This window comes from Canis lupus, chromosome X (genome assembly GCF_003254725.2).
Source record: "Canis lupus dingo isolate Sandy chromosome X, ASM325472v2, whole genome shotgun sequence".
Lineage (NCBI taxonomy): Eukaryota > Metazoa > Chordata > Mammalia > Carnivora > Canidae > Canis > Canis lupus.
This window is the reverse complement of record NC_064281.1, coordinates 7,008,977-7,025,117: the sequence shown is the minus strand read 5'-3', so window position 1 is coordinate 7,025,117 and position 16,141 is coordinate 7,008,977. Positions and strand designations below refer to the sequence as shown.

At 45.3% G+C, this 16,141-nt stretch overlaps 1 protein-coding gene across 7 annotated transcripts in view; it reads left to right on the top strand.

Moving 5' to 3' along the window:
- MID1 (midline 1) overlaps positions 1–11,750 on the top strand; it is a 352,621-nt gene extending 340,871 nt beyond the window's left edge. For 6 of the 7 annotated variants that reach the window (XM_035712385.2, XM_025436333.3, XM_025436337.3 and 3 more), the window contains exons 9-10: positions 2,237–2,444; positions 7,452–11,750. In XM_035712385.2, the coding sequence (XP_035568278.1) occupies positions 2,237–2,444; positions 7,452–7,800 (557 nt within the window). In that variant the 3' untranslated portion in view covers positions 7,801–11,750. Of the gene's footprint in view, positions 1–2,236; positions 2,449–7,451 lie in introns of those variants that run through there. The other variant, XM_049107175.1, reaches the window with a different exon arrangement.
- Positions 11,751–16,141: the final 4,391 nt, after the last annotated feature.

Here is a 16,141-nt window from a genome sequence, read left to right as displayed (position 1 = left end):
TATTTCTAGACGTGCAATTATTGAACAGATGTTATCAAGTTATACACGAGGAGTTGGCAAACTTTTTCTGCGTTTGTGCCAAATAGTAAATATTTGGGGCTGTGCATGTCAGATGGTCTTGGTCACCATCCACTCTTCCTCGCCTCCGCCACCGCAGTGCAAAAGCAGCCATAGATTACACATCACTGGATGGGCTTGACTGTGTTTCAATAAAACTTTATTGACAAACACAGGCGGTAGGCTGGTTTTGGCCCGCAGCCTCTTGTTTGCCCAACTCCTGTGCACACGATACTACAATGAATTGAGTTCTTCAGTAAAGTAACTGATGAATTTGGCCCCTGAACCAGTTTGTCCTCACTGAAGCAAAAGCCTTGAACTTAGAGCACATGATGGTTCATTCGAGAAACACATCTGAGGCACAGGTGGAATTTGCTCACTGAGGATGCAGCGGTTGGGCTGACATGGTCCTGCTCCATGTGTGTATGGGTGAGGGTGTGAGTTGAGGTGACACAGGCTACGTCTCACCTCATTATGACGCCAGTCTTTCTGATGGCTATCCCATCCTGCTAGTCCTCACTGGAGGCAGGGTAGCAGCTCACGGCCCTCCTTTTCAGCGATGGCTGCCCTTATGGAATTCCTCCCAGCCTGCCCACTAACATCCACTTGTCTTCACCCACATTCTATCTTCTGCGTTTAACAATTGAAGTGTTTTAAGCAAAACTATCTTCAGATTCTTCTTGCCTCAGTTCATACTTTATCCCTAACAGCTGCTGGTGTGATCATTCCTAGGGACATTTTTGTTTGACAGGACAAGCTGAAATTTAAACTCTAAATTTAAATCCACCAGCTCTTAGGGCCTCTGAGAATGTCCGTGCTCTGATCCACGCTTGAAGCTTTTTCTCAGCTCCCCCTTTAAGCTTTTCTGCGACGTGGACAGAAATCGAAAACGGGTCAGCAGACTATACAGCCCACCAGCCAAATCTGGCTGCCTATTTTTAGAAATAAAGTTTTGTTGGCACCCAGCCACACCCATCCATTCACCTCTTGTCTCTGGCTGCTTCCCGGCTGCAGCATCAGAGTTAAGGAGCCACAGAAGAGACCACATGGCCAGCAGAGCTGAAAATACCTATCTGGCCTCTTACGAGAGAATGTTCTGGCCCCTGATCTACAAGAAAGGATTTGAGAGATGCTGGTGTCATGCTGTATCCAGGTGGTGACTGGAAATCCTCTGGCCTACCCACACAGGACATAACACAGGTTGCCCCATGCTCTCTGGGTCGGTTTCTCAGCCAGCGTCATGTATCACCCCAGCCAGTTTACCAGACTTTTCCACCCACTGCCTGAGGGTGGGTCTGCCAACTGCACCAGTGGCTGGGGGCTTTGGGCATCATGGCATTTGCATCCTCTTGTCACTCATTTCCTGCCTTTTAACACCCATGTGGTGCCGAATAACAGGCAGTCCTCTAGACCAGTGGTATGTTCTCACAGAAGTAACAGCTACGACAAGATGTTCAGGTGTGACTCTGCCAAGACTTAGTGGTTCAATCTTCAAAACACATATGTCAATGATGAAATAGAGAGGGCCTAATTTTATATACATCTATATTTAGAGATATATATAATGTATATGTATAAATATAAATATATATACACATATATATACAGCCAGGAGTAGAAAACCCAGGTGTTGTGATCACACACACACACACACCCCCCACCGATCTTGTTGTGGGCTGAAAAGTATACATTTTTATAATCATTCTGAGCTCATGAGGGTCATTTTGAGTTTCCAACTGTTTCCAAATAATGTCAAAATCTGAAATCTCGATTTCTTTGGCTTCTGGTCTGAAGTCTACTGAGCATGAAGCACATTTTAAGATGGATTGAATGTAAGAATGGTTGAAAATGAAGTCTTCATTTTCTCCTTCCTTTGGGAAAGCTGTTTTAGCCAGTATGTCCCCATGTTGTTTGTGTCCAGTGGGGACCCCCAAAGATGGCTCATACCACATGTCGTAGTTGATCCCTGCCCATGATACCATGGCATCATGGGTTGGAGCAGCCCTGATTCCCTGTCTCTGAACTGACAGACTTGGGAGTTCATGAAGGTGGGAACATGTTCGGAATCACTATTTCACTGTGCTTTTAAACTCTAAATTGAAGCTCCATTATCAATCATGCTAAAATAAACAGTGCTTTTTTTCTTCTTCCTCTTTGTGTTCTGTAACCTTGTTCCCAGGCCAGCCATTTAAACTGGACCCCAAATCTGCACATCGAAAGCTGAAGGTGTCCCACGATAACTTAACAGTAGAACGTGATGAGTCATCATCCAAAAAGAGTCACACGCCTGAACGCTTCACCAGCCAAGGGAGCTACGGTGTAGCTGGAAATGTGTTCATTGATAGTGGCCGGCATTACTGGGAAGTGGTCATAAGTGGAAGCACATGGTAGGCAATGATATCTATTGTCCTCCAGTTATAAAAAGGCCCATCTCATTGTGTGTTTTGTCAGAGCACTAGTCCATACCAGAGCCCATCTTGAAGAAAAATACACAGAAAAGCTTTTCCGGTCTGTTGTTGCTTCGGTAATGCTGCATAACAAGCATCCCGAAACTCAGTGGCCTCAAACAGTAGCCATTTATTATTGTGCACTCACTACCCACGTCCATGGGTGAGCTGTCAGGGCTAATCTCAGCCAGGCTTTGCTTTAAACCATAGGTTGGATCTAGGTCTGTTCTTTGCGCCTCTTCATCCTCTTCGGACGTGAGGGCTACCCAGGTCATGTCTTTCTCAATGAGCCCGAGAGTGCAAGCGCAACTGTGCAAGGCACATTTCAAGCCTTTGCTTACATCACTGTCTACTACCTTCTGATTGGCCAGAGCCAAAGCCAGTGGTCTAGGGAAGTATATGTCTCCCATGGAGGTGAGAGGAGGGAGTGAATATTTGCAAAACAATCGTCTAATCTTCCATTCAGCCAATAAGAAAAACAGCTGTTTTAAGTCCATCCATTTTTAAAATTATTATTTACAGCAAGAATTGCAGCTGAGATGATAGGGTCCTGGTGCCTAACAGAGCTAGTCTGCTAACGCTGCTCTTTCACGCCTTCACACACGAGTCAGCCAACTACAGCCAGTGGGCCAGACCTGGCCCTGTGCCTGTTTTTGTAAATAAAGTGTGATGGGAACACAGCCATGCCCATTCTTTTCCATGTTGTCTGTGGCTGCCTTTGAGCCACATGGCAGAGTTAAGCAGTTAAAACAGAACCCTATGGTCCACAAAGCCAAAAATATTAACTCTCCAGCCCTTTACCAAAAATGTTTGCTGATTCCCACTCTAAAACATTACTCTTCATCATTTAGAGAAAACTAATTTCTGTTGCCTTGTACATTTTGTGCTTCTAGACTGGGCCGATACTGTAAATAGTCCAGAGCTGAGGGGCTGAAGCGGTGATCAGAGGCTGGGAATCATTTCAAAAGGTCTGTTAGATCCGGCACCATGCCCTCAGCCCAGCGAGATCTCTAAAACCCAAGGGTGTCGGTCAGGGTGCCGTGTCTGGGTTGGAATCAGCTAACCCTGCCGAGTTAATCTCACAAAGCTGACCTTGTCTATTCCACAGTCACAAACCACCCCCCTTGCTCCGGCTGGCTGGCTCGCAAACACCTGTTTGCCATTGCTCTTTTATTTTTACTTAACCAGCCCTCATCTAGCACAGCCATGTGCCAGGCACTGGTCTAAGCATTTCACAAATGTCAGCTCACTTGTTCATCTTAACAGCGCCACAGAGGTAGGTGCCAGCATCCACCTTTGCAGCTGAGATGACTGAGGTGCGTGCCCGTTAACACAAGGTCACAAAGCTCAGAGGCGGCAGGGCTAGGGAGGCTGCACTCAGGGTGCAAGCTCTGACCCAGGGCTTCGCAAACATTTTTGTAAAGGGCTAGAGAGCCAGTGTTGCTGGTTTTGCAGGCCAGATGATTTTTATCCCAACTACTCAACTCTCTGTAGTGAGAAAGCTGCCACAGACCGTATGTCCGTGAATGGGCATGGCGGTGCACAAATAAAATTTCATTTATAGAAATAAACAGAGGGCCAAATCCGACCCGTGGGTTATAGTTTGCCAATCTCTGCTCTGAACCACCATGCTTTTCTTCGAAACAGTATAATTACTTTTTAGGGCTTACAGTGGGATACTTGACGAGTGACAGCTTAATGCTAGAAACACTTCGAAAACTGCATAACCTGAAATGATGAGTATTATAGCAGTGTTATGTTTGAGGTAAGGGTGGTGAAACACTTATTGTGTCTTAGGTCCCTTACAGTGTTGGTACAAGTCAACTGAAATCTAAGAAGTGAAATCATAAGCTTGGGTGTCTCCTTTCTCCCCAAAACGGCACCTTCATTGGCCTTTCTTCTCTTGTGATCCTCACAATTCTCTTTGCCCAGAACATTTTCCTGTTCCAACATCCTGCCAGAGGATGGAGGACAAATCCTTCCGCCCCACTCGGCTCTGGGCCAGACTGGCATTTGCAGTTTTTAGCTGCGCTGGGGCAAGATAAAAGCCCGAAGGAAAATACAATGAATTTTTGCAGGTGCAAAGCAGCAAACATTTCTAGTTAATTAACGTGCTGTATTAATCTGGGATAGGATCCAGTGTCTAAATAATTACACCTCCATTAATAATTATTTATGATAAACGATACCCGATCATTATGACCTCATTCCCATTGATGAATGGTTCGGGAAATTCCACCGGACCCGTTCAGTTATATAAACACACATCGGCATTACCTTGGAAACACCCTCCAGATGTCAAGACCAACTCGGGGCGGGGGGAACATTCTAAAATTAATCGCCACCCTTTGAATCTTTACAAACCGGAGCGTGTCAGTTTCAGAAAAAGTCTCCTGTAGAAAGTAGTTTAACATTTCCTGGGAGGTGTTCGAGAGGAAAGGGTGACCCGTGTGATCAAGTGCTTATGGCACCTTGGTCCGCACCAGCTAGGGACACATAGATTTTCTCGTGAAATATGGTCCTGACTTTCAATTAACATGTATGCTATGATCCCTGCAATGGGGCATGTTAACATGGCTCTGAGAAACATAATTTTTATATTTTCTGAATTCTCCAAGTCTCACTGCGTAACTTAATGGAACATTACCTTCTGCCTTCACCTTTCAAACCCAATGGAAATATGTACATAGTTTTACAGATTAATGATAACATAATGGTATTTTCCTTTGCTTAATGGACTATACACGTAGTTATTTTCTTGCTCTCTAATGCTGTTAATGCGCACTTGGTGTTTCATGAAATGGTGTTAACTAAACCTGGGTTCATGCAAAGATGACTGGGCCAGAAGTCAAGGAGGAGGGGGTGAGATTCCGGACTCCGCTCCTAATTGTAACCTTCTCTGTGTTCTTCCATTTGCTAAATGAAGTCAGTCATACCTGCCACAGCTATTTCAGAGCAGGCTCGGTTACGGTTCAAATGGGAAGTAAACATCAGAGTCCTTTGATGCAAAATCAAAACGACGTGCAGCAACAAGAAGGAAACAATACAGACATGGCTATTTTGTGATGCACATGCAAGTTCCAAATTATCTGAAAAAATGGAAATCGTGTCTGCGGGGCATAGAGAACTTAGCTGGGGCACATAATCAAAACATAAACCTTCCCAAAGTGTCTCGGTGAGGTAGGCTTCAGTAGAAAAACACGTCAGGCTAGGAACTCAAGGAAGAAGGGAGCCAGGAAGGCTAAGTGCACAAGTCAGGGAGCCCGCTGCTGCAGCCCAAGAATCCATGGTGACCTCTGTGTGCCAGAAAGCCACCCCCGGCCCCAAGCCAGGGACCCCAGAGTTTGCCAAAACTCCTGCAAACCCCACCTCTGCCTTCTGCCTTCTGGAGAAGAGTGTTTCCCCACCTCTTAGAACTTCTGGATCTTATGCAAAGCCATCACAATGGAAAGGGATTCTGGGAAATGCAGCCCCACGATTGTCCCCGTGATGCAGAGCAGGATTGGCAAGAAGGAAGAGAGGAGGCCAAGTTGATGGCACCCTGGGCTGGTCCCCTAGGCTGAACCGATGATCAATTCCATCCTCTTTTTAAATTTAGTGATAGCGTATTCTTTTCATTTTTTTAACACATCACTCTTAAAGTGATTGTATTTTAAGTCCAACATGCAATTTAAAAAAAATGTCATTTCATCAAAGACCAGTGAAGTTTTTTTGCTCTCTGCACTGTTGGTAAGGTACCATGTGTCAGTGTCCACCTAGACTGGCTTCTGCCGTAACATATTAAAGGTTGAGCTCTGAATCATCTAGTCTACAAGTGTCACAGAGGCATATCTCAGCAGGGTAAAAAGAGACGAAGGAGCTTAGAACACTGTCAAAAGAATCCTTAACCTTTTTGGGCAGTTGAGAGTACACGGAGGATAACCAGGATGTCCATCTCTCAAAGACTTCCAGAATTAAAAACATGTAGTAGGAAATATAATCAGAGGGGCTCTCGGCAGGGATGAATCACATGCTTTCCAGTGAGGGAAGGGATTTGAGAGTGTTAAGTCTATGGCCTTTTGAGTTATCCAAGGTTCAAATTCTGATTCCGGTACTTATTCATAATGTGGCATGGGGCAAAGATAATAAAACGGCAGTTACCGAAGATTCCTTGCCAGGCCTTGTGCCCCAGATTTTACACGTATTCTTTCCATCACTCCTCAAAATCGCCCTCAGAGATGGAGATTGTCCACTGTCCCTGTGCCGTAGATCAGGAAACCAACTAGGAGAAGACAAGGAACTTACCCCATAAATGAAAACCGTTCTCCGCGCTTACCCCATTGCAAAGTGTACTCAAAGTCATGGAAAGTGACAGACACGGTGTCGGTTGAAAAATTAAAAGTAGGTCAAAAGGAGAAGCCTAGGGTTGTGCTGTCCAATATGGTAGTCCTGGGCCACGTGCAGTTAATTTAAATCACGTAACTTAATTAAAATTAACTGATTTTAAAGTCTGGTTCCTCAAGCCTGGCAGCCACAGTTCAGGTGCCGAGTAGCCACTTGTGGCTTGTGGCTACCACATTGAACGGAGCAAAACGTTTCACTTGCTGCAGAAACTTCTGTTGGACAGTGCTAGAGAATTCATTGTGTGGGTCTGGAGAATTCATTGCATGGGTCTCAATGAGTGTTAAAAAAAAAAAGGGCAGTGAGACACAAAGTTCAAATTCTCTTGTAATACTGGAACTAAAAACAGGAATATGAGTAAATACAGTGGCCCATTGCCGCGCACTGTATTCTTGGGAGGGAAGACAATGAGGACCACCTGTGTCAGGGTCTTTGCCAAGCTTTCACTGAAGAATGAGCGGGGCCAACAAAAATCATATTTTCGTGGCCCCTGAAAACTGTAGAAAGGACGTAGCGTACGTGTGCAACACGCCTCATTATTTTGTCGTCACTGTTTTGTTTGCGCAGGTATGCCATCGGCCTTGCTTACAAGTCAGCCCCGAAGCACGAGTGGATTGGGAAGAACTCTGCTTCCTGGGCGCTGTGCCGCTGTCACAATAACTGGGTAGTGAGACACAACAGCAAGGAGACCCCCATCGAGCCGGCCCCCCACCTCCGGCGCGTCGGCATCCTGCTGGACTATGATAATGGCTCCATCGCCTTCTACGACGCTTTGAACTCCATCCACCTCTACACCTTCGACATCACATTCTCGCAGCCTGTGTGCCCCACGTTCACGGTGTGGAACAAGTGCTTGACCATTATAACTGGCCTCCCCATCCCAGACCATCTGGACTGCACAGAGCAGCTGCCGTGAGCACCTGGCCACGCGGGCGGGGCTACTTTCTGGGGAATAAAAAGGGTCGTGGCCACCATTTCAGGGACAGAGAAAGCACAGGCTTCCAGAGTGTGATTAAATGTCGCCAGAAAGTGTCCAGAAATCGGCTAGGATAGGACTCAAAGTAGGCGATCCTCCCCTCTTACTGCCCTTTGTATTAAGTACACACTTTAATAATTTCTTCAAATTTTTCTTGTATTTACAGGAAAGTTTATAGAGTATTTATGAAATGAAAACATAACCGGAATTACAACTCTTAGAAATTATTTGGTTTTGCACATTAAGAGGCCCAGAGGTTTACCAGCCCTTTACGACAACCTTTGTGTCATCACAGTCTGTGGGCTTGAGAAAACAGTCTTTTGTAGTTTCGTATGCTTCTTCACCTTCTCACAGCATCGTATCTCATACTGATCCCATGGTAGGTCCTGTCGCCTCGACGCTGCATAACAGAATATGCAATTACCCTAAAAATTAAAAAAAAACAATAGTTTTGAACCTAGTAGGGCAGTAAACGGGCTTTCTTACCGTGGTTTACTTTGAAGTGTTTTAACTGATGTCAAAACCGTCTTGGATCAACTAGAACGGAGAGCAAGAGGGAGACCAGAAAGAATTGACTTGGGAGCTTGGAATCCGCCATGGCCCAATCTTTAATCACCCTCCGATGGCTGGTGGGGTCATGTTGGAAAGAAAGGTTCCGAAGCCTTTGGCCATGCATGACCTCCCCTTTTCCAGGATTCAGGATTCTGGGAGAACGTTAAAAATGAGCTTGCAATTAAAAATAGTCACTTGGAATTCTACTGATTATTCAAAACGTCAGAGGCCGATTTGTCTTTGATCAGAAGTAGCGTTCTGTTTCATGACAGAAACCTATTTCATAAAAAAAAAAGAAACCTATTTCATTCTTCCTTTTAATAGTATCTGTAGGCCTGTGACATTGCTCTGCTACATTTAATAGCTGTCCTATCTCTCTCTCCCCCAAATCATTTTTCTTTGGTTGCTGGGGCTGAGGAAATAAACATTTTCTGGTACAAATGGCAGCACCACTTTGGATTGACTTTGCTCTCCAGGACATCAACACATGGCCCTGACTGTCTCTACCACGTCCAAATATAACTCACCTGAAAACACTTAGTATTTATGAGTTGCTAATGACAAGGGACGTTGCATAAAGTACTATTTACTAGTATACGTGCCTCAAAAGTTATAAACAGACTTTTATTAAACAATCTTGAAAGATGTAGAAGTCCCTCTGTATTCTAGTATAGTTCACTATAGAGTTGTAAGACAAAAACAAAACAAAACAAAACAAAAAAACAACAAAAAAAGAACAAAACAAAACAAAACCAAAAAAAAAAAATCAAATTCACTATTCCCACGCTGGAACCTGCTAACAGAACCTGCTAATAGGATGTTAAGTGGGATTCTGGGCATGCTGATCCGGTAAGATGGAATGGTCCATGAAGTAAGGCTTTCTTAAGCAGTCCTTGGACTTGGACCAGGAATCCGGCATTGGTTCTACCTTGACGAAAGGCGTGATGTCTCTAAGTCATTTCATTTGCTAAAAATATTTATCTGAGCTACTGCGTTGGCCATTTTGACTGAACAGACTGGTGGATGTAGGCATTGTTTTTAGCAGTTTTGTTTTTAACCAAATCAACCAATTGTCTCCCTAAAATCCGTCCATAGACCCGCTGTTTGAGCATCGTGCTATGTGAGCACGAGCCTGGACTTCATGGCTGCGTCATGGGCGCTTCTGTCCTCCTCAGCGGCAGACGCTCTCCTTTTTCTTAACAGATAGAGTTTATATATTTACTATATTATTTATACCCAGATGAATATTTTGATAGCTACTTAGGACAATTTCACATTGAAAAGATGGACACCTGAATGGAAAAAAAAGTTAATCATTCTCTAGAAACTTAATGGTTGTTTTTTGGTTTTTGGTTGTTATTGTGTGTTTTTTTTTTTTTTTTTTTTTTTTTTTTTTTTTTTACAGCATAAAAACAATGTGTATTTGCCTTCCCTGAACAAACTGAAAGGGTTGTAATTTTTACATACTGTTTTTGGTAGCTGGGTAACGGATATTTTAATGCACTTTGTACACTAACAGGTTTTAAATAAAAGGGTCTAAAGCTCAGCTTCTGAGTTTTTAAAATCATGGTCACCAGGTACCAGTAAACGCTACAGTTTGCCTTACGATGTTAATGTAAAGCATTTACGAGGACAATATTTCCATGAATATAATGTTTTTCAATATAAAGAAGTTACTACTCAAATTTTCGCTGCAAGCCATTTAGTTTATGTTTCGGCTATTTTTATAAGGACGAGAGGGATTATGTTATAATTTGGTTGTGGAAGTCTCACTCTTTGCTAACTTAAAAACCTTGTGGATAGTAGCGGTTACTATTTCCATGTTGTCATATTTACAGGAAAGTATGTATATGGTGAAAGGCCACAGTGTTTACTTTCATTACTGTAATGATGTAGAAAAGATTTCCATGTGAATTTTTTTTTTGAAAGTCTAAAAAATATACGCTATAAACATTTGCTGCAGTACAATTCTTTAAGTGGACTGGGGTCATTGTATTTTGTTTTTGAGGTCCTTTCTTCACAGGAAGCATTGTGACACAGGGAAGAAAGAGATGGCAGTGCCAATCACCTTAATACAGCACCAAGCCTGCCGGGTCTGATGTCATGGGTGTGCGAACAGGTGCTGTCACCATCTTGAAATTCTTGATAATTTTTGAATGGGAGGCCTGGATCTTCATCTGACGCTGGGCCTCAAAAATTATATAGCCAGTCCTCATAACAGAACTCAGAAACATGGTACCTCTCTTCCTGGTGGATACAAATGAAGAAACCTGGATCCAATGTCAAAAGTGGCTGGCCGTATAATTCAAGTAGGAATCTAAATGGATTAAGAGAAGGATGAGCGTGGGTGAAGATTTTCTTTCCAGCTTGAAAAAAAAAAAAAGACTTCAAAAACTGACTGCAATAGTGTTGATGACTTCAGCTGGAGAAGAGGATATGGCCTGATGATGAATGGGCAGTTTGTCACGGTACTGAGATATTGACCCTAAACTTCCCAAGGAACTGAACCGGCGCTGCCCAGTGAACGGGGGATTCCGTTTCGGCTCCAGGCACATATGTGGTGCCTGAAGAGACACACACAGGTATGCTCGCATACCTGTGCTTTTGGTGTTGGGAAGTTGATGATTTGGTGTACCCTTCAAAATGTTTAAAAAGGAAACAAAGACCACGATGATGGGAGCAGGAGGATGTTTTTGAAATTGTGTTTCTCAGCAAGGGGGCGATTCGGCAATGTCTGGGGTCATTTTTGGTTGTCCCAACTTGGGAGAGGGTGCTATTGGCATCTCGTGGGTAAAGACCAGGGATGTTGCTCAACATCCTTCCAGTGCACCGCACAGCCCCCTACAATCAAGAATGATCCGGGCAAAATATCAGTGGTGCCGCAGGGGAGAAGCTTGCTCTTTGGGGTTCTTTAAAGCAAAATGCTCACAAATATGTTTTACTGTTCCTGTAATCAATTCAATGCCTGATATATCAAAAAGAAAAGAAAAGGGGAAACTTCACTGCAAAACCTTCACTGCGGTGGCTCTTTCACTTAAAATATATATATATATATATATATATATATATATATATATATATATATATAACAAAACCATTATAAAAATCTGGAATCTGAAAGGCAGTCCAAGCCTGTATAAATGGGAATGCAAGGATTGGTGTCACAAAGATCTGGATGTGATTTGCTTAGTTTGAAAATGCAAAGTAGGCCACTCCTTTGACCTGAACCAATTCAGCCCCTGGTACTTGCCTCACACTGCTACGCCCTCGGCCCAGACTGTTCTCGCCATTGCTGTTGCTTTCTGGTTCAAAATAAAGTCATTTTTGTGGTTCCAAGGCCTCTGTCTCGCCTGTCTCTGTTGCCTTGTCATCACTGTGTGTTTTCGCACTCACTGTTGCCACAAATATTTATTCCACTTCTGTTGGTGTTTTTTGAACTATTTTGCAACATATAATGTTTCCTTTTATTTCTGAAACTCCGACCCACCATCCTGCCTCTCTCCATTCAAAATAGTTACTACGCCTCAGAATGGTCCCTAGGAAATTTATTTTTTTTAGATTTTATTTTTTCACGAGAGACACAGAGAGAGGCAGAGACATAGGCAGAGGGAGAAGCAGGTTCACTGCAGGGAGCCCGATGCAGGACTCGATCCCAGGACCCCGGGATCACGACCGGAGCCAAAGGCAGACGCTCAACCACCGAGCCACCCAAGTGCCCCATCCCTGGGAAATTTTAAAAACACAATAAAGAAAACCGATACGGGAGGGGAGATCCGGAACAAGAATGGCTTGATTTCGAGTCTTCTAGATGCGGTGGAGGAGGTGAGGACATGGGTGATTGGAGCAGAGCGGAGAGGCTCTTCACAGTGGGGGCTGAAACAAGCCCAGTGGGTGGCCCCTAAGTCTCTCCCCAACCCCAGCCCGTGGCTCCCAGGACTTGACTTTCTCTCCTTAGGGGTGCAAGGCCTTTTGATGGACGTCAGTGCCCTGCAGAGTGGTCACGGGCCTGCGGTGTCAGCACCAGCTGCGGGCTGGTTAGAAATGCCTGGTCTGCAGCCCAACCCCGGGCCTCCTCATCAGCATCTCTGGGAGCGGGGCCAGCAGTGAGTCCTAACGGGCCCTCCCGGGGACTCTGATGCTGGCAAAAGTTTGTGAAGCGAAGCTCTGGGGGGCTTTATCCAGACCCCTGTCCCATATGAAAATGCACTTACAACCTGGAGTGTGTTTTCAAGGTAATGTGCTTTGGGGCGGCATGATGTAATGCAGTGATTCTTAGCCCGGTAGGGCATTAAAATTTCCCTTTTTTAAAAATAAAAATGGTGATTCCTGGGTTGGCTTCTGAAAGAGCGGGGATGAGGTGGTCTAGCGTGTGGCCGAGCACCCTAGACTTTTGTTTGAAGTGATTCTAAAGTGCAGCCAGGACTGGCAGCCAATGCCAGAGACAGGGGTGTGGCACCTTTTCTATAAAAGTCAGAGAGCGAATCATTCTAGGGTTGTGCGGGGCGTACGGTCTCTGTGGCAACTACTCGACTCGGTGGTGGTGGAGTGAAAGCAGCCATACAGGATACGGAAATGAACGAGTGAGGCTGGCTTCCGATAAAACTATTTATTTATTTTTAAAGATTTTATTTATTCATGAGAGACACAGAGAGAGAGGCAGAGACACGGGCAGAGGGAGAAGCAGGCTCCATGCAGGGAGCCCGATGTGGGACTCGATCCCGGGTCTCCAGGATCACACCCTGGGCTTCAGGCAGTGCTAAACCGCTGAGCCACTGGGCTGCCCCAATAAAACTTTATTTACAAAAAACAGGCCTGGCTCTGCACTTGGCCCTTGGTGTGATTGGCCAGCTCCTGCTGTGACACACACAGTACTGAAGTCACGGTGGGCCACTGGCTATCTCCTGTCGCCCTGAGGGCTCGGCCGCCCCTCGTGGCTCTGGGCCTCTCCGCTCTCAAGTCCTTTCCCCCTTGGAACTCCCTCAATTCTGAAATCACGGAACTCGTGGAGAACAAGTCACCGAGTGTCTAAGGCCCACTCAAAGGTGATTAGAAGATTCTTTCGTTCAGCAGAGGAGGGCATGTCAGTTCTAATGATTAGCGTTCCCGCTTCCATAATTTTGACTTGAATCAGCCCTTCTCACAAGTGACAGGTGTGTAGAAGAGATTCCCTTTAATAGGAGTTGTGAAGTACGTTTAATTGGAACTTTTGAAACCGAACAGACACTGCTGTGATTAATCGCCTTTCAGAGTCAGCTCGGAGGGCCTGCCATGCGCTCCAGAGAGTAGCCCACATCTCCCTCTTTTTTAAATTATTATTTGGAAAAGGGCACAAGTAAAATCTGTTGAAGGTAGTTGCTCGCGATTATACTAGGAGCATAAAAGGGAGACATGTGCAACCTGCAAAGTCCTTCTCCCTTGAGTATCGTTCTCGCTGTGGTTTGCACGTTCGAGAACAAAATAAAAACGGGGTTGAGGCCTTATGGAAAAACCCTTCTCGTAGCTGTGTCCTGTCTTAACACGGGCGATTTATGGGGAGGAATGCAGGTCTCCCTTTGGATCTTTCTCAGCCGTGTTCTCCTGGGAGAATTATAAAAGCATGATTAAATAGGAAGTATAGCAATTAACAAGCAAATGTGTCGTGGCCGAAAACCAATTACCAATTAAGGAGAGACACAGAAAAAAAAAAATGATTGAATGAACATCGGTGCTTTGGCACGGTCTATTTATTCTCAAAGCTTAATTTTTGATGATGGTCATTAAAAGCTGTCCGAGTTCGGCGACGTATTTCAGTTACTAAAGCTCGTAGCTCCCCCAGCCTTATGTTCCCTCCAGCTCCTGCCCGCTCTCACCTCCTGTTTTCCGTCAAGCTTCTCCAAGGGCGGTTCGGATGCCCGTTCCCTCACCTCTCCTTAGCCGTCCCCACACTCCGCCGGGCGTGGAGGGCCTTCGCTCGCTGCCGTCAGAAACCGTGTCTGCATCGGTACGTGTGTCCACACACGTTTGATCGGCCTCATCTTGACATAGGGCAGCTTTTGAGATGTTGACCACTTCTTCTTTAACCACCCCCCCATGCCATCTGAGCCTCCTCCTCCTGCACCACTGTGTGCAGAAGCCTCCCCAAGTTAAATCTCTGCGCCTGATTTCTCTGCGGACTCGGCCCCCTCATGTCGACCTGCTTATTTGCTCATCTCTTTGGGACATCCGATGGGCACCTCAAACTCCACGTGTCCCAATCTGACCTTGTGCTCTCTCTCCCCCAAACCTTGCCTCATCCGAAGGTTTCATGAACCCCCAACCACAGGCTCATGTTTGGTGCCCTCCTCACCCTCCATGTCCAATCCGTCACCAAATCCTGTTAATTTTCTCTCTTAAGTATCTGGACGCCTTTCTCCGTCTGCACACAACGTCCAAGTCCAGGTTTCCTTATCTCTCGCTCTAGAGCTGATTTAACCTGTTGACTGGTCTACCTGTAAATCCACACTGCACCCTACACCCCTCCAGGTGACAGGGCAGCCAAGGTAATCTCGAATTTGGGTCCCGTAACACCCACCCCTGCACACTCCTCCCATCAGAGTCACCCCCGCCCCACTCCTGAATCCCGTATGTTGACTTTAAAACTCCTGCAAAGCTCTTCCACAATGCCCATAAGATTCTCCAAGGTCCCCGGGGCGCCTGGGTGGCTCAGTTGGTGAAGCATCTGCCTTCGGCTCAGGTCATGATCCCAGAGTCCTGGGATAGAAGCCCAAGTCAAGCTCCCTGCTCAGCAGACTGTGTGCCTCTCTCTTTCCATCTGCCTCTCCCCCCTGCTCATGTTCTCTCTCTCTCTCTCTCTCTCTCTCTCTCTCAAATAAATAAAATCTTAAAAAAGAAAAAAGATTCTCCACTGTCCCTGTGTATTTCCCTAGTATCATCTTGGACCGCTGTCCCCTTATTCCCTGCACTCTGGCGAGATAGCTGCTGCAGCCATGCTCTGGTCTACCACAGACCTTTCTTCCCTACCACGAATATTTCAGATTACTTCTCAACCCTCATTTCCCCGAGAATCTACCCTGACCTCCGTGCCTCAGCCAAATTCCCCTAATCTCATAAAGCAACTCATGCCTCCCTGCATGATGTTTGTCACAGTTGAAAGTTAGCATGTCTTTAAGTTTCCTTTACTATGTCTGTTCCTTTTCCCCCACTAGACTGTAATATTCCTGAAGTCTGAGGCCAAGACTGACTTAGCTCAATGTTTGCCAGAAGGAGGTACTCAGTAAATAGAGAGTAGAATTCTAATTTCTCATGAGTGTGTTCTACTTAAAACTTTCTCTTACACTTACAGCATGCACTATTCTCTCTCTCTCTCTATTTTTAAAGATTTTTATTTATTCATGAGAGACACAGGGAGAGAGGCAGAGACACAGGCAGAGGGACAAGCAAGCTCCATGCAGGGAGCCTAATGCAGGGCACGATCCCAGGATCCCGGGACCATGACCTGAGCAGAAGGCAGATGCTCAACCACTGAGCCACCCAGGCATCCCTATTCTCTCTTTAAAATTTTTTTTTATTTAAATTCAATTTAGTCAACATGTAGTGTATGATTAGTTTCAGGGGTGAAATTTAGTGATTCGCCAGTTGCATATAACACCTAGTGCTCATTACTTCAAGTAATCCTTAATGCCCATCACCCAGTTACCCCATCACCCCACCCACCTCCCCTCCAGTGACCCTCAGTTTATTTCCGAGAGTT